The sequence below is a fragment of the Rhinolophus hipposideros genome (assembly GCF_964194185.1).
Source record: "Rhinolophus hipposideros genome assembly, chromosome: 20".
Lineage (NCBI taxonomy): Eukaryota > Metazoa > Chordata > Mammalia > Chiroptera > Rhinolophidae > Rhinolophus > Rhinolophus hipposideros.
Genome location: NC_138066.1, coordinates 34,965,315 through 34,987,763, shown reverse-complemented (window position 1 = coordinate 34,987,763; position 22,449 = coordinate 34,965,315). Strand labels below are relative to the sequence as shown.

General features: G+C 44.3%; 1 protein-coding gene across 1 annotated transcript; it reads left to right on the top strand.

Moving 5' to 3' along the window:
- Positions 1 to 2,961: 2,961 nt before the first annotated feature.
- Positions 2,962 to 11,846, top strand: GSDMB (gasdermin B; the record flags this gene model as incomplete). The annotated part of the gene is given in 11 exon segments (XM_081028018.1): positions 2,962 to 3,199; positions 5,434 to 5,605; positions 7,205 to 7,260; positions 7,263 to 7,375; positions 7,939 to 8,023; positions 8,458 to 8,496; positions 9,478 to 9,504; positions 10,211 to 10,374; positions 10,496 to 10,634; positions 11,001 to 11,071; positions 11,501 to 11,846. Coding segments are annotated over 11 exon segments (1,248 nt in total). The 3' UTR covers positions 11,645 to 11,846.
- Positions 11,847 to 22,449: the final 10,603 nt, after the last annotated feature.

Genomic DNA, 22,449 nt, shown 5'->3' with positions numbered 1-22,449 from the left:
AGTCCGGCCTCTGCTTCCGGGAGGGCTCTGGGGAAGGGGGCAGGGGTGCGGGCAATGTGGGAGGGTCAGTTGGACCCTCTCCCTGGACAGTGGGCGGGGCCCTGGGCTGCTGCTCTTCCTCCCGTCCTCAGCGGAGCAAAGGGCTGTGAGAGAACTGGAAGCCGCCTCAGGCTGAGACTACCTGGCTGTTCCTCTGACAGAATTTCCCCCTCGGTTCCCCAGGCTGGCTGAGCCAGGCTGGGCGGGCAGAGAGATGGCTTGTGCCATGGCCAGGGAGTGGGTCAGTCCAGCAATGGCTTCATAAATGAAGCCAGAGTCCCGAGGGGTGCCTGTCCTTTCTTCTGAGTGCCTTTGCCCATTCTGATTTCTCCTCCCCCGTGCTCCCTTCCTGGGAGGACTGCAGCTCCGGGCCTGTCTGTCTTCAGGAGTCTTCATGCTCCCTCCGCCCTGCCATAAGCATGAGTGGAGGGGAAGCCGTAACCCCCAGGGCTTACTGAGGCTCACGTGGCTGGAGAGGGAGGAGTCCTTTAGCAAAGGAACTTTATCTCCGAGGCTCCCGGCCTTTCAGGGTGTTCTGTGCAGTATCATTTGTTGTTCCCGGGACAAAGTCCCACGTAGAAGGGAGGGGCTGCCCCAGCAGCCTGGGCTCCTGTCTGGCCGCTGTAGCATCACAGTGTCCTTGGAGTGGCTGTCAGGAAAACTAGGATCTTTGCCCAAGTCCACCTCCCCCCTCCACTGCCTGCCCTCCCCTGAGTGAGGCCCATGCAGCCCTGGGAGAAATGCAGCCACCTGGGCTCAGTCCTGGGGGTGGGGGTGCCCTAGGGGCTTCCATGGACCTGCAAGAGTGTAGTCAGGGGAGGGGCTAGGACACATCAACAATAATCTGGGTTCAAATCCCAGCTCTGCCACTTGCTAGCTTTGTGGCCTTGCTAAGTGACTTCTCTGAGCTTCACCTTCTTCCTCTGTTGTCTGAAGATAATACCTCTTAACTGCTGTTGAGAGGATTAGCTCAATGCTTGGCACGTGTAAACACGGGGTCGCCCATGGGTGTTATTACTGTTACTACCATCACCATCTCCTGAAATGGCCTTTTGGAATTGAGGGAGGCAGGGGCCGGAAGACAGGTGGGGCTCACTGGGGGGGGGTAATCTCTGACTGAGGGGTGGAGCCAGAGACCTCTTCCTGGACAAGGAGGCGGGTGAGGGCCATGTGGGAGCATGTGGTGGGGAGCGAGGTTGAGTCCCCCTCACTGGTCCCCACAGGTGTCAGGTACTGTGGCTGAGCCCAGTGTTTCCCACCATAGCACGGCACGTGTGCAGCTGGTCCCAGCTGGATCACTCTCATATCCCTGGTACAGCCTAGCCATCGCCTGCTGGCATTTGGTTGGTACCCACCCATATTCTATTTCTCTGTACCAAACTCATCGGATTGCACAGCCTACTGTGCCCCCTGCTGTACCATTCTCTGGCCCAAATCCACCTACTCACCTACGATATACATCATACATTCCCTGAGTCCAAGAGGAGGGAAGGGTTTCTTACTTCTGGCCTTATCTGCCTCCAGCCCAGCCATAATGTGGCTTATCTAAGGGCCTGAGAGGTGGGGCACCGAGCCCTACCCAGCTTTCCAGTTCCTTTCAATTCCCTTATTATAGCTTCCTGAGACACAGTGGCCAGGCACTGTGCAGAGATCTTAACCAAGGGGGTTCTCACAACCTCCATTTCTGGTGAGCAGCTGAGCAGAGAGAAGAGGTGGGTAGCACCTGAGATGGGCCTGTGGGCCCTGGGCACTGCCTTTCCAGACACGCAGAAGAATTCCTAGGTTGGGAGTGAGTTAAGAGTTGGTCACCATGGTGGGGGCAGGTACAGAGAGGGAGCATGGGTGAACAGGTGCCTGGGCCAGCCAGAAGGCACCTAGGGGAAGGTGGCCAGAGGTAGGATGGGGAAATGGAGCCCAGGAAGCTTGTGAAGGGAGGCCTAGCCCCAGGAGAAAGCAAAGGAGCCTGGGGAAAGGCAGATCTCAAAGGAAGGAGTTCCAAATGATTGATGGAAGGAGAGAGAATAAGAATAATTTGGAGGTAAGAGAGCCTGAAGGGTTCAATATGGTGGGGACCAAGAGCTGCTGTTAAATGGAAACAGAGAAGGAGCAGTTGTGTCAGACTGGACTGGTGACGGGCCTATAGAGGGTCCTGCAGGCACAGTCCCAGCAGGGCCAGTGATAGACCGGGAGAGTGGGGGGAGAGGAGATGCCCTAGGTGGGGTTTTGGGATTCATTTTATTTTACAAAGCGTAAGGGGGCCCTTCCAAAGGTGACCAGAAACTGAGGAGAGAGGTTTGGAGGTGGGGGGTGGGGAGTTGTCCAGGGTGCCTGGCTCCAAGCCTCTCTTGCACTCCGTCTTTTCTCTTTTGTTTCTTTCTGAGGCCAACTGACCACCATCTTGTTGGGAAATGGTTGGTAGGGTACCCATTCAACTGCCTTGCAGAATACATCAAGGGAGGGAGGCCCAGGAGTCAGAACCAAAGGAAGAAGTAATCAGTTGGGGTTGGTAAGGTGAGGTCTGAGCCATGGCCCTCATCCCTTCCTGGGACCTCTGCTGCGGCACTGGTGAGGGTCTGGCTAGGGGATGGAGGGTCCCCCTGGGCAAGTGGGCAACTCTACTGTGGCAGATCTAGAAAACAGGTCTCATTTTCCGTCTGGGGCAATTACTGCTCCATCTTTCTTGCAGAAGGGTTCCATGAGGGGCAGAGAAGAATCTACCATTTGTGGTTGTCACCCCTCCTTAGTGTGTAGTGACCACCTCACCTTCTAGAAACAGGGAAGGTGAATAATACCACGACCTGGTTGTCCTAGAACTGTTGGATCTTCCTTGACCCCAGGCTGCCAAAGGTAGGAGATCGAAAAACTTGAACCAGCATCCCCCAAACTGAAATTGGCTTCTTTTTCCCAGTTGGTCCAGGCACAATGCCCAGCATGTTTGAGAAAATCACAAGAGTTGTGGTCCAAGAGATGGACACTGGAGGTGATATGATTGCTGTCAGAAGTATCGTGGAAGCTGACAGACGCCATTGCTTCTGTCTGGTGAGGGAGAAGAGAAATTTGTTGGGACGCCGCTACTACAGTACAGACCTCACCCTGGAGGACATTCTGGAAAGAGAGGAGAGTGAAGGGCAGTTGGATAAGCTGGATTCTGGGTTCCAAGGTCAGTATGAGATACATAAGAGATGGTCAGTCAGGTGGCTTTGCCCCATCCACTCTACCCCACACTCAAGTCCCCTTTGCCCTCAACCAAATCAACCAGTCAACAAAGAAACTGGGATTTGTACAGATGTGTCCATACACCTTAGTTTAAGACATGCATAGCAGAGCTGCAAGAGGAGAAGGGGATGGGGGAACGTGGAAATTTCTTTTTCTTGGAAACTCTTCCTAAATAGTCTTCCCTTCGTATTTCTTCCTTTAGTAAATAATTCCCTTTTAGATTAGCTGATGTCTTCTTATATGTGTGTATGTTTATCCTGTTAATGGATAAAGAAATGGAGGCAGTTTGCTCCGTGGTTGAGAAAGCCCACAGGGTGTAGAGTTAGGGACATCCGGTTTTTAAGCCTGGCTCTGACACTTACCAGCTCAGGGACATCTGGACAAATTGCTTCATCTCTCTAAGTTTGTTTCCTTATCTGTCAAGTCAAGCAGACTGTTGCAAGAATCAAATGAGATAAATTATGTAAATCATTTATCACAGCGTCTGCAGAAAAGGAACATTTAATAAAAGTTCACCCCAATCATTCTGCTGGTGGCGGTTATTATTATCCCCTCCTGTTTTGGAAATCATGACTGAATGGGATATGGCTGGTAAGCAGAACTCCCTCAGGGCTTGACGGGATTCGCAGAGGTGTCTGTTCCATCCCTCTGCCTCCATGCTCAGCTATTCCTGGGGTTTCTTGGGTTTTACAAGCCCCAGGGTGAGTGTTGAACGCTCACTTGGAAATCTTATTTCTGTGTCTCATGCCTCATGGCGAGGAGTTTTTACAGCTCCGCCATCTCAGCTCTTGCCCATCTGTGTCTCACCAAGGGATGGAAAAGAATTCTAACAGTCCGACTGTACAGTCGTAGAGTACCTGCCCTGTGCCAGGCATTGCTGTTCAGTGACCAAGACCAGCAGCCAGGTTACTCAGAAGTGGCGAGTGTTTCCACAGCGGAGTTTCATTCAGCAAGCAAGGAGATTTAGGAAAATTTCAGATTAGCATTTTTCAAAGACTATGAGTCAATTCTCTGAAAAGCAAATGGCCAAGAGCCAATTTACTAAAAGCTAATTCTCAAAAAAATCACTTTGCCAAATGACCAGTTCACAGAAAACAGAAAATATCTAAATCAGGACTGGGATGTTTTACCTTGACCGTCATACTCCCCAGAGGCAAAGGCCAAGTGTGAGTATGGAAAAACAAAAATTTGACTAAGTCAGTTAATTTCCTTTAAGGGAAAGTCTATGTTTGCATAAAAAATTCAGAGGCAGAGGTGAAACCAAACTTTAAAAAAAAAAAATCCATAGGAATGAAGTGACTTGGTAGTTTGAATTGATTTTGAGCAACTTGGCCTGCTCCCTTTCCAAATGGATTATTTATTTTTTAACAATATGATGCTGATCGTGGTGCTAAAGTGTGCATAGGTCTGTCTTTCTTTCTCTTTCTTTCTTTCTTTCTTTCTTTCTTTCTTTCTTTCTTTCTTTCTTTCTTTCTTTCTTTCTTTTTTTCTTTCTTTCTTTCTTTCTTTTTTTCTTTTTGCTGTCTAAAGTCCATACTTTATTGAGACTGTCTTAGTTTTTATGTAAGGTCCCTTTTCTGTCCCAGGATTCCATCCAGGACACCACGTTACCTTTAGTCATCATATCTCCTTAGGCTCCTCTTGGTGGTGACGACTTCTTAGACTTTCCTTGTTTTTGATGACCTTAACAGTTTTAAGGAATACCGGTCAGGCATGTTGTAGGATGCCTCTCAATTGGAATTTGTCTGATGTCTTTTTCTTAGGGTGAGATTGAGGTAGGAATGGGTTTGGGGGAGGAAGACCGTCGAGGTCAAGTGCCTTGCTCATGACATCAGATCAGCAGTACGTACAATCAACATGACTTTCACTGTTGATGTTTATCTTGGTCACCTGGCTGAGGTCGTGTTCATCAAGCTGCTCCATTGTGAAGTTAGTCTTTATACCCCTTTTCCATGTTGTACTCTGTGTGCATAAGGTTTGAGTTTTTCTTTTCTCTCTGATAAAGTACACACAAACTTTGACATTGCTCAATAAACGAATGGGCCCGGACACTAGTGTCACACATGCAGGACTGATTTCAGGCACTATTTCCAGTTCTGTCATCTCTCAACCAGTTACAAAATGTACTTTTTCTCTGGAAATTAGAGACTACTGTGACCTTTGCCCTTCTCTTTCCAGGTGGAAAGGCTGAGCTCCAAGTTGTGGATGTGGTAGACTCAAAGGGCATGTTGACAGTGACATTGCCCAAAGAAATAACAATTCCATGGGCCTTCCATGGTTCCCAGGAGCAGAGAGTCCAGATATTGGAGACCCGGATATCCCAGCAATTTCTGAATTCCCTTGAGAACAGGTGAGGCTGGAGGTAGGCAGCAGTGGGAGGTTGAGAAGGACAAACCCATTGTGGGTCAAGGGCACTGAGGTGGGCGCACCTGGCTGCTTCAGCCTCTCACTCCCACTCCCCGCACTCCCTCCACCCACTCCTGCACTCAGGCATGCTGCCTTCTCCTCCACCTCAGGAAGCCTTCTCACTCTTCCAGGATCAGCCTCTAGGAAACCTTCTGACACCCTCAATTCACTCACATCCCTGCTGCCCTCCAGGGTGACGGATTTCTCTGAAGTGGACCAAAACCTACAGGTTTCAAGAGGCCGCTCTCCTCTGTTCTCCTATACCAACTTGCTCAAATCTGTATTTTAATGCTTGTCTTGCTCTGCCTTGTGGCAATCCAGAGGTTTCCATGTCCCCCTCCCTCACTGAACTGGGAACAATTCATGACCAGGGACGGACTTGACTAACCTCTGTGTTTAGTCCCAGCCTGTGGTAGGTGTTTAGTAAGACAGCTGAAGTGAAGCACAGTGAAAGCAAAGCACCCCACAGAACATTTCCTGCACAGAAAGTATCACCACCCTACCCTACCTGGGTGGCACCAATCAAGCACCACACAGGTTCTGATTGCTGAGGGCATGATGCTTCCAGGGGGCTTAAAGGGACGTCACCAGCCTCTCCCTTCAGCAATCGTTTTGTTGTTGCTGTTTTCTTTCGTAGCTGGTTCTCCTGGGCTAAGCCTCTTTGAATGAGGTAGATGCCTTTTGTTTTTCCTTTTCATTAAAAGCTGAAAGCTTATAGTGAAATTTTACTGGTCCTTTGAACCCTCCCACAGTATTGCTGGGAACGGGCCTTTGGAGTGTTTAGAAGGGAGCACAATTTTTTTCTGGAATGCCTATTGTTTCTAGGGTGAGGCTATGTGATATGTGTAAATAGAGTTAGGGGGAGGGTACTGGATGGGGTAGAGGAAAGTCAGCAGAAGCAAGGATGTAGGTCTTCCTTGAGGGTTTTTTGGTTGCAAATACCAGAAGCTCCATCAGGCTGTTTTTAGTCACAAAATGAATTTCCTTAGGAAATCAGAAATGCCTCCCGGACCCCACGGGTGGACAGTGCAGCCAGGAGCCAGGAAAAAGTGCAAGGAGCTGGAGCCCCTTCTCAGAGAAGGGTGTGTGGTGGACTGGGCAGATGCCTATGTCAGTGCCATGGAGAGGTCACACGCTTTGGACTCACACAGACTGGGGTTTGAATCCCAGCCCTATACTTACTAACTGTGTGAGCTTGGACCATTCACAACCTATCTCCAAGCCTCCATTTCCTCATGTGAAAAATGGGCACCTACATCACCCGGTTGTGGTGAGGGGGAAATGAAATGGCATGTGAAGGATCTGGCAGTGCTGGTACACTGAGGTCTTCCATAAATGCTAGTGAGCTCCCTTCACACTTTGCACCCTCATGCCTCTACAGTGGGTAAAGTGTACTGTGAATGGGGGTGCTGTGTGCCTTGGTGTTCCAGCCTCAGAAGCACTTAATCTCAAATAGGAACTAGCTGATGGAGAGGAAGAAATGTCACTGAGAGGCGGGGCCCCTGAGACCCTGAACTGTCATCCCCACCCCTACTCCCTTTAGGAAGCTGAAGAGAAAACTGCCCTCTTCGTTCCGATCAATCCAGACAATGAGAGAAGACCTTATCTGGTGACAGAAACTGTGGAGACAGCAAGGAAGGAAACCCTGAAAAGTGAACAGAAATACGCATTTTGGAGCCATCTGGATTTTTGCAGTCTCAAATATGAACACAAGGTTAGGGTCCTGGGAGGCAGCAGGGGGTCCAGCCTGGCCCACCCACTGTGGGTGGAGGCAATGCCAGCCCAGACTCCAAGCTCGTCAGTTCTCCTCCAGGCCTCCCTGAGCAGTCTTGCTGACTCCTTGGCCTTCTCATATCTTCTCTTGCCCAAGAATGTGTGTGTGGCATTGTGAAGCTCCCCCCCTGGTACTCTATGGTGATGCCTTGTTTTCATCTGCTTCTTAGCACTTCCCACAGTTTATAATTATGTGGGGTTTTTTGCTTACTCATTGTCTGCCTCCCCTTTCAGGAGGCAGGAGGCAGTGCCTGGAACAAAACAGGTCCCAGTAAATATTTGCTGAAACAACTTGAGTTTTGAGGTCAGATGTGGGTTCAAATTTCAGCTCTACTACTGTTTTTAGCTGTGAAACTGGCTCACCTACTGACCCTCTCTGAGCCTCAATTCTGCCAACTGTAAAATGGGGATAAAATGTCTAGCTCTCAGGATTGTTTGGGGGATCAGGCAAGGTAACTATGTAAAGTACCTAGGGATCAATCAACGTGGGCTCCTTTTTCCTAGCACCAAAGGGCAGTGACCATCCCCACCAAGCAGGTCCTGGGCTATGGAATAAAGCAGCTCATCTTCCCCAACATGGAGAGGATGAGTAAGCAAGGCTTGGTGGGAGTGGGGTGCAGTGGGTGCGGGTGGCACTTGAATGTATGAGTGGAGTCAGGCTCTGTGTCAGCCTGGAGGGGCCCTGCTGAGCTTGAAGGTTGGGGAAAGTTCCAAGGAAGAGGGAGGGCTCAGGACTGGGAAGGACTGAAGCTCCTTGTTCAGCTCGCTGATCCAGGATCTGCTCCATCTTGACGCTGATCCTTTCCTAGAGGCATTAACTCCTATCTCTCTTCCAGTATTTGTTTATTTTTTTGTGTGGGGGCCAGGGGGCAGGATGTGAGGATTGGGGAGAGAGTAGAATGAGGAACTTACACTGAGAAAACTTGTCTTTTCTGATAACTGGTCTCTCTCTCTCTCTCTCTCTGTCTCTCTCCCTCTCTCTCCTCCCCCTCTTTTTTTTTTTTTTTTTTTGCATTGGTTTAGAGATTTGTTTCTCTGGCAAAACAAAATCCTTTCCAGAAGGTGAGTGAGCTTTTGGGCCTCCTATTCATCATTCCAGAATGGTCAAGAATACTATTTTTAAAAAGAGGATAACAGATAACAAATGGCCTGGAATTATAGTTATTAAGGCTAAGAATGTAATAGGATGGTTCCTATTGGGACCTGTGGTAAGGGCAGAAGAAGAATCTGCCTGTTGGAGAAGCAAGTTGGATTGCGTGTTGGCCTAGAGTTTCCGACAACTCTGACTTGCTTTGTGTGGGTCAGGGTGCTGGATCCTGGGGTCACAGCCCTTACGGAAGGCTTAGGAACCACCTGGCCAGTTCTCATATGATAGCACTGGCTGTAAAAGGAGCTCTGGACTGGCGATCAGATGGTCTTAGCGTCTAGTTGTGGCTGTCCCACTCCTTAGCCTCCTGAGCCATGGTTATCCTGACTTTAAAATGAACGGGTTAGACTAGAAGATCCCTGTGATTCTGAATGTGGCTTCCTTTGGAACTTAGAGTCTTTCCCTGGATCCCAGAAGAATTGTACTAAGAGGCCTTGGGAAAAGAGAGAGGTCTAGATGAGGTTGAAAATTCAAGCAACACCTGGAAGTTGTAGAAGTTTCAGGTGCAGTGCTGGCAAAGTCTTGCTAACACAAAGGAGTGAATCTCTGTCATTCTTAAGTGCCATAACAGAGGAGTCAGGAGACAGATTCCGGTCCTTGCTCTGACTCCTATTTGCTGAGTGACTGAGGGCATACTGCACCATCTCTGGGCTTCTGTTTCTTTCTCAATCATGTAGGCATAATCCTATGGCTGACTATCTCTGAGGATATGGGAATGAGTCTGCAAATACAGTGCTTTGTCACTTACCCATGGTGAGGAGGACACAGGCTCCCTGACATGGGCAGAGGGGGTGCAGAATCCAAGAATAAAAATGTCCATCATTGGGAAGAGAATGTCCACAGGGGGCTGGAGGTGACCTAAAGACTCTCTGAGATTATCCTTCCTCTCTTTGCAGAGAAAGATGGTGTTTCATGTCATCCAGGTAAGAATGGGAGCCATCTGTGTTCAGGGTTGCGGCACCCACTCACCCTTGAGCCCTCTGGCTTCAAGGACTACAGTTCAGGTGGGGTGGCTGAGTATGTGTGTGGGGCCGGTGGGTGGAGAAGGGCAAGACAGGCCCCACAGCAGGTTTCAGCTTTAGTCTGGAGGTTGCACCTATCTCCTCTAAACACAGTGGTTCTTGTTGGTTGTATATCGATGTCACCTGGGAGAACTGTAAAACTAGTGATGCCTGAGTCTCACCTCCAGAAATTCTAATTGACCTGGGTGGGAGGTGGCCTGGGCATCAGGAGTTTTAATCACTCCCCAGGTGATTCCCATGCATGGTCAAGGCTGAGAAGCACAGCTGTAACTTCCTCTAAAGCCTCACTACTCTGAGTGTGGTCACTGTGCTTTGAATGGCAAGGACTAAATAAGTTTTGATTTCCTGGAGGCGGAGAAGAATTTGGAGTTGGAACTAGACTGGGGGGATCTAGGAGATGGAAGCAGGGTCAGCGGGAAGCGATGATGGTGGGAGTCTGGGAGGAAGGATGGTTCATTTTAACAGGAAAAGGTTAGAAGATGGGAAGATACAGAGGTGGTCGCCGGAAGCGAAACAGACCAAGAATGGGGGCTAGGGGACTCTTGGTAATGGAGCTTGTTGGGCTGGGTAGGTTGGATTCTTAACTGCTGTCTTGCTGTCTGTACAGGGGAGTCTTTGAGTATGGAGGACTTCAGAAACATGAAGGAAAAGGTGCAGGACATGGTGAGGGGCCTCCAGGATCTGACTGAGGAGGAGCGAAAAGATGTGCTAAGCTGCCTCACTAAGTGCCTCCTCATCGAGGATGAGGAGCTGCAGGATCTAGAGCAAAGAGTAAGAGGCCCTGGAAAGAACTGGGGCGGAGAGAGGGAGGAGCCAATGGGGAGGGCAGTTGACACTGCCAACAATCTGCTCTAGTGGGACGAGGGCTCAGCTCCCCCCATCCTGGCCCTAGGTGTCTGAGGTCCTGATCGCCAGTGAGCCACAGATGGAGGGCCCAGCAGGTCCTCTCGTATGGAGCCTGTTTAATGCTGCCGGGATCTTGGTAGAGGCACGCACAGAAGCCATTCTGGGTTTCCTGGATGCCTTGATGGGTGAGGAGGTGTCTGGCGTGGAGGAAATGTTGAGCAGAGGGGCCTGTGGGGAACCAGATCGCGGGAGGAAGGAGGTACACACTGTCTTTACATGTTGCGAGGGATAAACCATCACATTTCAGAAACGAGCCGTCTTCCCCAGGCCAGGGCTTGAGACTGCCTCATCTTCCCCCTGTCGAGTCTCTGACTGCCTGCAGGTTAAGAGGAAGCAGGAGCCACAGCAGGCGCCTATTTGGAATAAGTCCTTTCTTGGTAGTCTGGAACCTCCTCTGATGCTTGTCTTGGGTCTGATCAGACCCTGAAGTTCTGTCCCACTATGTGCCTCTTCTCTTTGCCAACTACCCTATTTTTATTTTTACCCCCCAGAGCTGTTTGAGGAGAAAGAGCTTGTGGCTGAGGCCCTAGAGAAGGGGACCCTGCCTCTGTTGAAGAAGCAGGTAAGACAGCCTGGGCTGAGGGCCAGGGTCACCATAGAGGTGAATGCACATGCTCTCAAGGGGCCCAGAAGGCCCAGGGTACTGTCCCTTCCTAGTTCACAGTTCTCTGTCAGCTCACATCCATCCAGCTGATTTGTGGCAAGTTCCTGGACACTTTGTAGGCTCTGTTGCTTACCTATGGACAAATGAGGGGCGTGGAAAACTGCTAGTCCCAGGATAGCAGTTGGCACCATCTTAAGTGCCAACACTGATTGGTTAGCAGTACCTGTAGCTCTGTTGAGAGAGTATTAGGCTCTCCAGGCTCCACGGGAAAAAGTGCCATAATGGATTACTGAGCTCAGGATTAAGGAGTGTGGCCACTCCTTAATTAGCTATTTTTGCTATATTTCCTTGTTCCTAGCTTTTACAATCTGGTGGGTTTCCTTCTAGGTGGAGTCTATCCTAGAGCAGAACTGGGGTGAGCAGCCCCGTGCTGTGGGCTGTGACGCCGAGGCACAGATTCTCCGTGCTCTCTATGTTTCTGCCTCCATCCTGCTGCAGCTGAGTGAGAAGGCTGCCTCTGTGTCTTCCTAACTATTGGTTCGTTCTTTAACCATTCTCCCCACAAACCTCTGGGTGCTCCCCTCCCCAATTCATCCTCACCCCACTCCCCTTCCCCCATCACCAGAATGATGTCTTTACAACAAGCAGCTGGCTATTCTTTGATACATCTCATTCCCTGCCTGATAATGTACAAAACCCAGCCTGGATTGTATGCATAGACTTCTGATTAAAAGTGGCAGATTGAGCATATTAATTTCCTCTCCCTTTTGAAACCTTACTAAATGACAGTAAAGCAATAGAAGAGACAGAAACCCACAAGAATAAAGACAGTAAGGCAGCAGGGAAGAGATTTCCACACATCTTTGGAAGCTAGGAAGTACTTAAAGGAGGCCAAGACGGGAGTTGCCGGACTTAGGGGTGCAGGAGACCGCTGCTTTGTCATCCTAAGCCTTTTAGTGCTAGTTTTAAGACAATGTAACTAAAAGTAAAATAAATATATGCTTGTTATAAAGCATTTCAAATATTTCTCAAAGTCGAAGGTAAGGGTACTTCCCCTTTTCCCTCTAATATATAACTACTGTTGACATTTTGGGGTTTTTTAACATTTTTCTGGTACAACAATTTTTTAAATGGTCATTTAAACACGAAGCAAGGATGATATACCATACATTTGCTTTGTATCTTTGGTACTAAAGTTATTATTTCTTTGTAAAAATATTATAGGCAACAGGAATTCTCATGAGTGCTGTTGGGAGTGCATATTGGTCCCCCGCTTTAGAAGGTTGTTTGACAGAATCTACCAAAGCTAAACATACGCCGATGACCCAGCAACTCAGGCACATACCCAGGAGCAATGAGTGCACATATTCACCAAAAGACATGCATATACAAAAACGTTCACATAGGAGTCCCCAGCTGAAAACTCTCCAAATGTCCAGTAACATTAGGATGGATACATATCATATATTGTGGTCTATTTATATGATAAAAGAGAACAAATTACTGCTGCACATAACACCGTGGATGAGTCTCAGACATAATGCTGAGCAAATGAAAGAACATAGTTATATGTTTGGGTCCTCTGAGAAGAAGTGCCAAAATGGAATTAGATGTGCAAAAGACATTTTAGGGGGAAAGCCTGTGAAGAACAAAGGGACAGGGAGCAGAAAGAGGCATGGCAAGCCTTCAGATCACACTGCAGGTCTAAAACCTGTGAAAGGAAGGGAGGAGGAAAGGATCCAGTAGGAAGTCTCAGAGGGCGGCACAGTTCTGAGAGTCTCAGCCAAGATCGTCTACTGGAGGAGCCCCATCAGGCAGGAATGGCTGGATTCCAGGACCCCCGCCATGCTCAGCATTTGGCTGGGAGCAGCCCAGGGAAGCTTGACTTCAAGAGGCAGAGCTACTGGGCAGCAGCTACAGGTTCTCAGTCGAGTATGCTTCGTGCAACAGCTTATCCTCTACAAAATCTGAATAGTACCCTCCATGACCATACACAGTACTGTATAATCCCATTTATGCGAGGCTCAGGAACAGGCAAAACGAAGCCATGGTGAGACATCAAAACAGCGGTTATCTTAGTGGAGACAGTGCTGAGTGGGAAGGGGCATGAGGCATTCTTCTGGGCCGTAAATACGTGAAGATCCACTGAGCTAACATTTAAGATCAGTATACTTTACCGTAAATACATCACACATCAATAAAGAAGTTTTTAGAAAAAGTATATCATGTGTAGTTCCACATGAAAAACAAGCAAAACTAAATGATGGTGATGATTGAAGTCAGAATAGTGGGGGCAGTATTCCCTACAAAGGGGTTTGAGGGAATCTTCTGCAGCACAGGAAATGTTGTATATCTTGATCTGGATATTGGTTATGTGGATGTTTACATGGGTAAAAATGTATTAAGTTATACACTTAAGATCTGGGCACTTTAAGGTGTGTTTTTTAACCTTGATAAAAATTTTGATTTGAAAACAATGTATGTGCATGAAAACATATTTGAACAGTGCAGAAGAACGTAAACATATTAAGTAAAACTTTCCTCTCAAACCCCTTCATCCTATAGCCTGGTCCCACTTTCTTGAGACAGTCATATTAACACTGTTTTCATTTTTCTATTGTTACTATTACAACTAGAAATTATATCTTATATTTGTTCTTGATGTATTAATTTTAGATAGTATTTATTGAATCCCCAGTATTAAGGATGAATATTGGGGAAAAACATAGAACAAAAAGTTCAAAGTAGAAACAGTGTTATTAAAAAAACGCAGGGTACTATGAGAGTGTTTAATAAAAGATGACAGGGTCGTCCCCTCTGACCTCTGACATTGACTCCCTTGCCTCTTCCTTAAACTCTGATTCCAGCCACACCAAACTATTGGTCTTTTATTTGAACATGCCATATACTTTTACAATGATACACATTTTAAAAATACAAGTTGCACTCTCCCACTTTAAGCTATGGCTCAAATATCCATTCCTCAGTAATCATCCCAGTTTTCCACAGAATTTGGTTACTTCCTCCTCTGTGTGGCCCATTACATGTTGAATACATTTCTGTTATGGCAGTCATCATATTGTACTGACATAATGAACATATTTGTTCCACTAATGTGAACGTTTCTGGAGAACAGGGTTCAAGGGTTACTTTTCTTTGCTAGGGCTCAGTAAGCAATTGCTTGCTTCTAAAGTGCCTTTTAAGTTGGGGGAGGTTTGGGAGATATTCCAAATTTCATGAGGCTAGCCTGACGTCAGAACTACCAGTGTCACTAAGAATTTTTTTTTTCCTGTCCTCTCAGGCTCAGCAAGAGACTACTTATTAGGCGGGTTTAAAGTGACCCAGAAACTTGAGAAACTTGAGGCTCATATTCAATCTTCTGATTTCTCTCTCTTCTCATTGCACATTGTGATTCCAGAGTTATTAATTCCATATACATTAATTGCATATGTCTGTAAGGAATTTCCTATTCTAGCAGTTGAAACTGCTGGTAAAGGTGACTTTGAAATGGGGACAATTGGGATAGTCCTTATTTGAGGTTGGAGGGATGTTGGAGATCCCACTAACTCTCACTAATTCTTCAGAACCCTTAGCTCAAGCAATAAACCCCAATTTTCTACATCTCTCCAGGCTGAGCTAGAGACCCCTAAACATACTGTGCTTACCTTTTCTGGGAAGGAAACTGTTTTGGAAAATGGTTCAGCCACCTTGAGATAGGTAAGATCCTATGGAGTTGGATATCAACAGGTCTTGGAGAAGGGGGAAACTACTTTGCAAGAAACAGATTGATGGATTTATTGATTTTGCTCCTAAGATGGAGGAAAGGGACAGTGGAAGGAAAGAAAATGGAGGAGGAGAGAGGTACAAGCAAAGTGGAGAGAGGCTAAGACTAGGTGAGGTACTAAAAACTTCTAGATATAAGATAGGTGAAAGACATTCGAGAAGGGTGATGCCAAACTTATTTCTGGTAACAGTAAGCTAGGTTATTTGCTCCAGCTCTCCCATGGAAAAAAATTTTAAATGCTGGATGAGATAATCTTAAAACATTCATAAAAAGCATCTACCTTCTGACAAGATAAAGGAACTCAAGCCAAAGTATAAGTGAAAAGGAGATAAGTAAAGTACCGTAACACTAGTATAATTTTATTCCAGGTGAAGGGGATTGAGATTTGCAAATCTAGGCAAGCTGGGGCTTCAATTTGGCCAGCCTTGTGGATTGATGAGTCCAGAAGTCAAGGCCAAGGACCCACGCAAGGTCTAATAATTTCAAAGGGCTACTTCATTAAGGTAAGGGTGAATCAGCTCTTGCCTTTCCTGCAGGCAACTGTGGGGAAGACTCTTGGTATTGATTGAAGAAGAGGTTTACAAAAAGGAAAGGAAAAAGATTCTGAAATACTGTGTGTGGGGACAGAGCCCCAGAGAGCAGTTTCCAGGCTCTCGGCCTCCCGTGGAAAGGTGCTGGCTCAGGTAGTAGATGGCCATCAGCTGTGACTAGTTGGCCAGCAGCTGTTATCGGGTAGCCATTGGCCACTGATATGTAACTGCCGTGGCTAAGCTAGCAAGTGTGTGGCGTGGTGGTGTGGCGTCCTGGCATGGCGTGGCGTGGTGGAGTGTGGATTATGGATTGTAGAGAGGCGGATTGCAGCTAGCAAGTGAGGTTGGTTGGCAGAGACAAGTGGACAGTGGGTTGCGCATCGTGTGGTTCCTGCCTCCTGTGTTTCCAACCCAGCCGACAGCGAGAATATAGTGGTGTGACTCCCCTATCTGTGGCTCCATGGGTGTTCCTTTTTGGCCTCACCATGTCCTGCGTTCTTATGTGGGGAGCGGGACTAGAGACCCCCGCATAACATCCCGCATGACACTGTGGCCATAGGCTAGTCTTTTCACCAAACAGCCTGGATTTGCATCACCTGGGTGTTTCAGAGTATCTCAAATTGCAAACTTAGTTTGTGAGGGAACACGATTGGTTGTGTTCCCAGGTGCCTATCAGAACCAAACACAAATCTTTTCTGGAGAAAGTTATTTTCATTTCCACAGATAACTTTTTAAGGACAAGTGGTTCCCAATAAAAAAAATAACAAAGCCTATAAGGAAATGGCACTATAAGCAAGAATAAGCAGAAACAACAAACAGCTCAGACATAGATTCTCGTGCATAAAAGGACATTTGATATACAGGAGAAGTATCATTGCAGATTAGTGGGGAAAGGCTAGACATTTCAATAAATGGTCCAGGAAAATTGGATAAGCACATGGATAGAAAATGAAATTCGATCCCTACCACACAGCATATATAAAAATTCCAGGTGGATTTTAGGTCTAAATGTGAAAGGCAAAACTATATTAACATTAAAAACTTTTGTTCATCAAAAGATATCAAGAAGTGAAAAGACAAACCATAGTGTGGGAGAAGATATTTAAAGCATATAACGCATATATAATTCACAAAGGAATAATACAGGGAGCTGGTACAAAAAAATTAAAATGAATAGAACACAATAAATAGACAAAAGTCTTCCACCAAATTTTTTGGAAAGAAAAATTGCTGACAAACAGGAAATGATCATTAACCTCATTAGTAATCAGAGAAATAAAACCACTATGAGATACTAAGACTCACCATATTGGCAAAAGTTTAAGAATTACAATATCAAGTGTTGGTTAAGTACCTGAAACAATGAGAGCTTTCATACACTACCGTTGGGAAGATAAATTAATACAACCACTTTGAACAACAGTTTGGCATGACAAATGGAACATTTATCTACCCTATGACCCAGAAATTTGACTGTTAGTATAAACTCTAGAGAAACTTGTATACATTTATAAGACTTTTCTTTAGTAGGATGTTTTAACAGTCAAAAACTGCAAACAACTTGAATGTACCCTAACAATAGATTGGATAAACTAACTGTGGTATATTTATATAATGGAATATTATACAGCAAGGGATATAAATGAACTAATGCTCCATGAGATTAATCTTTAGAAAGAATCACGGCATAAAAGAATATCCTATTCAGTATGGTTCTCTCCACATAATGTTCAAAAATGGAGAAACTACATTGTTTAGGAATGCACAGTTTTGGGGGTAAAACTCCAAGAAAAGGAAGGAAATAATTATTATGAATCATCCTCTTTGGAAGAGGGATGCTATGATCAGGTACTGAGCAGAGTAAATAAAAGTAAATAAATATTAAATAAAAGTAATAGTAAATAAAAGCTCATTGCTTGCATGTATACAAATTACGGTGAAAGCTATGGATTCCTAGGAGTGTAGAATCACGTCCCTATCTATCATAGGGCATACAAGCTAATGCAGAGTCTTAACATTGTTGGTCTTTTATGATTTACAAAATTCTTTTATACAGATTATATTATATGAAGTTACATTTTAAGAGAGGTTGAAACTGGTACTAGTTTCCCCACAATAGGGATGAGAAAAAGGTCTTTGCCAAAGATATACTAGAAAATGATGGAGCCAAGACTAGAATCAGAAAACGAGGGTCTTTCCATTTTAGACTGCAGATGTCTTCCTCACTGTTTTCTCTCAGTCAGGGGAGACATATCTTGGGAGATGCTGTAAAAATCATTGACTGTTAGATTCAAACAGAGCTGGGTCATAAGTAAAGAAGAAGACACACACAAACATTTCCACCCTTAATTTCGTCTTTCCTCTGCATTTTAAAATTGATTTCCTTCTGTGTGAGCCACATTCCAGAAATTTTCCACAAGAGTGAGGTACGATCCAGGAACTTAAATTAGAGTTCTTCAGTTCAAAGCTGTGTGACCTATATTTGCAAAAAAAAGGACTTCAAGTTCATTTGGATTGAAGTGTGCTTCTTCTACCCTCTGAGCTGTAGCAACCTTTTTAATTCAATCGTTGGTGGTTAAAACTTTTTTCTCGTTTTTGCTTCCTGTTGCCTTATCTTCTTTATTTTCCAAATACCTTTATTTCTATTTGTTTCCAGATTCTGATACCAGATATCGATGTGTTGCCCTAGGATGATCCAAAGTGATAGTATAGTAACCTTTTTATCTAAACTCTACCTCACACATCTAGCAGTTTTCATAATAAACACTGCCACTCTTGAACTATCCTTTGGCACCAATCATGTTTCTGAAACCTCAGGGTCCTTCAGACATACATAATTCATTATTGTGCCATAGCTTTCTGAAGTTTTATTACTTCTTGACAGCTACATTGTCTGACTCAGTGAGAAATACAAAAGTTCTTTCTTTGGCTACTTAATTTTCAGTTCTGAGGAATGGGTTATTGCTGAAATAATAAGCCTTGCTATGATAAAAAAATAATTTCTACTCTAGGCCACTGATACATGCACAAACCTGGCAGTGACATAAATGTTTTTCCCCGTTATGTAACTTAAAAATTATTTTTTCTTGAGATCAGGTTTTGTGTTTGACTGTGAAATTATTTCCTCTCATAGAGCTAAAGGTAGTCATAATAATCTTGTCAGTTTATCTACTCTCTTCCTTCCTAGGGACCCAAAGAAGCTTATGCAACAGGAGGAAGGCAAAAGGGCCCTGAGAAATATTTATCAGATGCATGGGCTGTGAGGGGTAAGGAAAGCTTGCCAAGGGTCAACACAGTTAAGATGCAAATATGGCAGCAACCTGAAGGGTAAACGGACACTGGAGTATGACAAACAAAATATAAAAGGACAAAATAGTTTCCTGGCTTAGGAAAAAAAGAAATTCACAAACTCAAGAGCAGTGCCTACATTCTGTGGGATTTTCGCAGGAGGGGGGAAGAAAAGTCAAATCAGAGCTGACATCATCAAAAAGCACCAGGTGGTCATCTTGTGGTACACAGTACATTACTGGTTCACCCTTTAACCTGCATTGTTAGTTTTCCCTCACTGGGTTTGGTTACAATTTGTATTTTCTTGTACCTTACTTGCCTGATGGGCACTTTCCCATTAAACTGCATTGTTTGAAGAGCTCATATTAAATGTTAGGAATAGTTATTACCTGTTAAAGGAAAACTTAACTATGAAAGACAGAACACTCAGTAATTAACAGCCTAGATTCTTGAGACTTCCAATGCTAACTTTACTAGTTAGTTTTTAACACTAGTTTAACACTAGTTTTTAACACTACTAGCTGTGTGACTTTGGGAAAATTACTTCACAATTATGTGCCTCTGTTTGCACTCTATAAAATGTGAGTAATAAGAGTACCTACAATGATGAACATGAGGAATATTGAATAAATACATCAAAAACATTTAGAATAGTGCCTGACACATGTATCTGTCAGCTGTTATTGAACTTGAACTCTCTAGGCATCTATCTCTCTAGGATGGTTCTGGTTCTACCTTCAAGAAGAAGACATTTAATTCTTAAGGGGACAAAGTTCCCCTTTAGAATTCTATCACTAAAATGTTCATATTCTATTTCTCACTTTTATAAAATTCAGTTTCAAAATGAGACACGCTATTGTAAATAAAAAATAATGAGTTAGTCTGTTTCAGGATAACATCATAATCATTAACCTGTGTGCCTAACTTTTTATGCTGACAGAATAAAACTGTCCAGACAACACAGATCATCTTTATTGGAATAGACACATATTCTAGATGTGGATTTGCCTTCCAGGTTTTAATGCTTCTGCCAGCACTGTCACCAGTGGACTTATGGAGGGCGTTATCCACCACCATGGCATTCCGCATAGCGTTATGTAGAATCACAGCAAAAGAAGTGAAGCAATAGGCTACCATGGATTTCAGTGGTCTTACCACATACCCCATCATCTAGAAACAACTGGCATAACTGAGGTAAATGGCTTACTAAAATCTCAGCTGCAGATTCAGTTGGGAGACAACACCCTGAAATGAAGGGGTCCTGTTTTACACGATGCAGTATATGCTTTGAATCAGGGACCACTATATAGTATTGTCTCCCTCATAGCCAGAATAGTCCAGAAATCAAAGGTGGAAGTGAGAGTGGATCCTCTCTCTATTACTCCTAATAACCCACTTGCAGAAATTTTGCTTCCTGGCAACTTTGAGCTCTTCTGGTTTGGAGATCTACTGGTTTGGCAGATGCTTCCATCTGGGGACACAACAATGGTTCTTTCCTGAATTGAAAGATGAGATTGCCACCTGAACATTTTGGGCTCCCTATGCCACTGAACCAACAGGCAAAAATGCAGAGGGGGGGTTGTTAATCTACTGGATGGAATCATTGAACCTGATTGCAAGGGCAAATTGGGTTGCTGCACAATGGCAGCAAGGAGAGCTGTGTCTAGAACCCGGGAGAGTCTCTGGGGTGCCTCTTATTTCTTCCATGCCCAATACTAAAGGTTAATGGAAAACTACATAGCAACAACAATAGAAAGGGGGCAAAATATGAGGACTCAAACCCTTTGGGAATGAAGGTTTTGGTCATTCCACCAGGTAAAGAACCCAGAGCAAGGGAAACAAAGTATGAAATGAGTAGTTGAAGAATGAAGCCATCGGTATCAATTACAACCTGATGACCAATTACAGAAACAAAGTAGCTTTGCATATTTTCTCTTTGCCTGTTATATCATACAATTAATAGACTACCCACTTTCTCCCTCTTTCCCAGTTTTATTTCACATACAAGTTGTTGGAAGTTAATTTTACAGTTCAGTCCTTAGGTAACAAAATGGGACTGTGACTAAATTTGAGAATAATATAGCCAGCAATAGAAACATGACTGTTGGTACTACAGTGTTTCCCCGAAAAGAAGACCCAACTGGACAATCAGCTCTAATGCATCTTTTGGAGCAAAAATTAATATAAATAAGAATATTATAGAAAAATAATACCCGGTATTTTGTTATGTTATTATATTAAAGACCGGTCTTATTTTACTATAATTAATAGTAATTAATTAATATATTAACTAGTTAATATATTAATTTTTGCTCCAAAAGACTCATTAGAGCTGATTGTCCGGCTAGGTGTAATTTTTGGGGAAACACAGTATGTGTTCTCCATATTTTGGGGAAATGGTGAATGCTTGTAAGATGTGTAAAGTCTTCAGCATGCGTATCCTACAGAGCATGGTGGCCAGCAGCTTCGCCAACAACCTCTCCTCATGTGGTTTTGTAGCACAGTGAGAAATTTTCCCATGCACCGCTTTTCTTGGTACCCTAAAGGGTGGATCTCTAGAAAGTTCCAGAGAGTGAATTTCCAGCATCAGTGACTTCTCTGCCACCAGTGACCTGTGGTTGTGCCCTCTTCAACAAGGCCTGCATCTCAGCCCTAGGAGATGGTGACTCTTTTTTGGACACTCTGTTCTTTGTATCTGCTATTCCTGTATCCTTTAGGATTTTCTTTACATCTTACCATCCAATTTCTTGTTATTCTAATCCTCTGTTATAGTTAATAATTCTTTATATTACACTTTCCCTGTTCAAATTATTTTGAGTTTCCTATCTCCTGATTAGATCCTGACTGACACACCTACTTACAATGTTAATACCAATACTAAATAGCTCTAGAACTAAAATGCGATAATGCTATTACAGAAAAGGAAAACTACAGACCGCTATGTCTCATGAAAATAAATGCAAAAATCCTTAACAGAACATTATCAAATCAAATGCAACAATGTATAAAAATAATTATACACCATGACCAAAAGGGATCTATTCTGAATATGCAAGGATGGTTCAACAATTGAAAATCAATGTCATCCATCACACCAACAGGATAAAGAAGAAAAGCATTATGATCACATAAATAAATGCAAAAAAAAAAAACATTTGGAAAAATCCAATATATCCATTCATGATAAAAACTGTCAGCAAACTAGGAATAGAGGAGAACTTCCTCAACATGACAAAGAACATCTATTTAAGAAAACTATAGCTTCACCTCATACTTAATGGTGAGAAATTAGATGTTTTCTAAGATCAGGAACAAGGCAGGGATGTCTCCTCTCACCATTCCTATTCAACATCATACTGGAAGTTGTACATAATGCAATACGACAAGGAAATAAAAGATATACTGATTGGGAAGGAAGAACTAAAACTCTGTTCACAGATGACATAATTACTTATGCAGAAAATCTTTAAGAATCGACAAAAAACTTCCTGGAATTAATAAGTGGTTATAAGTAAGGTCACAGGATATAACATTAATATACAAAAATCAATTGCCTTCATAAATACCAGCAATGAACACATGGAATTTGAAATTAAAATACAATATCACTTATATTCACACCAAAAAAAATTTAGGCATGAATCTAAGAAAATATGTACAGGATCTACGTGAGGAAAACTACAAAACTGATGAAATAAAGAAGACTTAAATAAACAGATGTTCCATATTCCTGG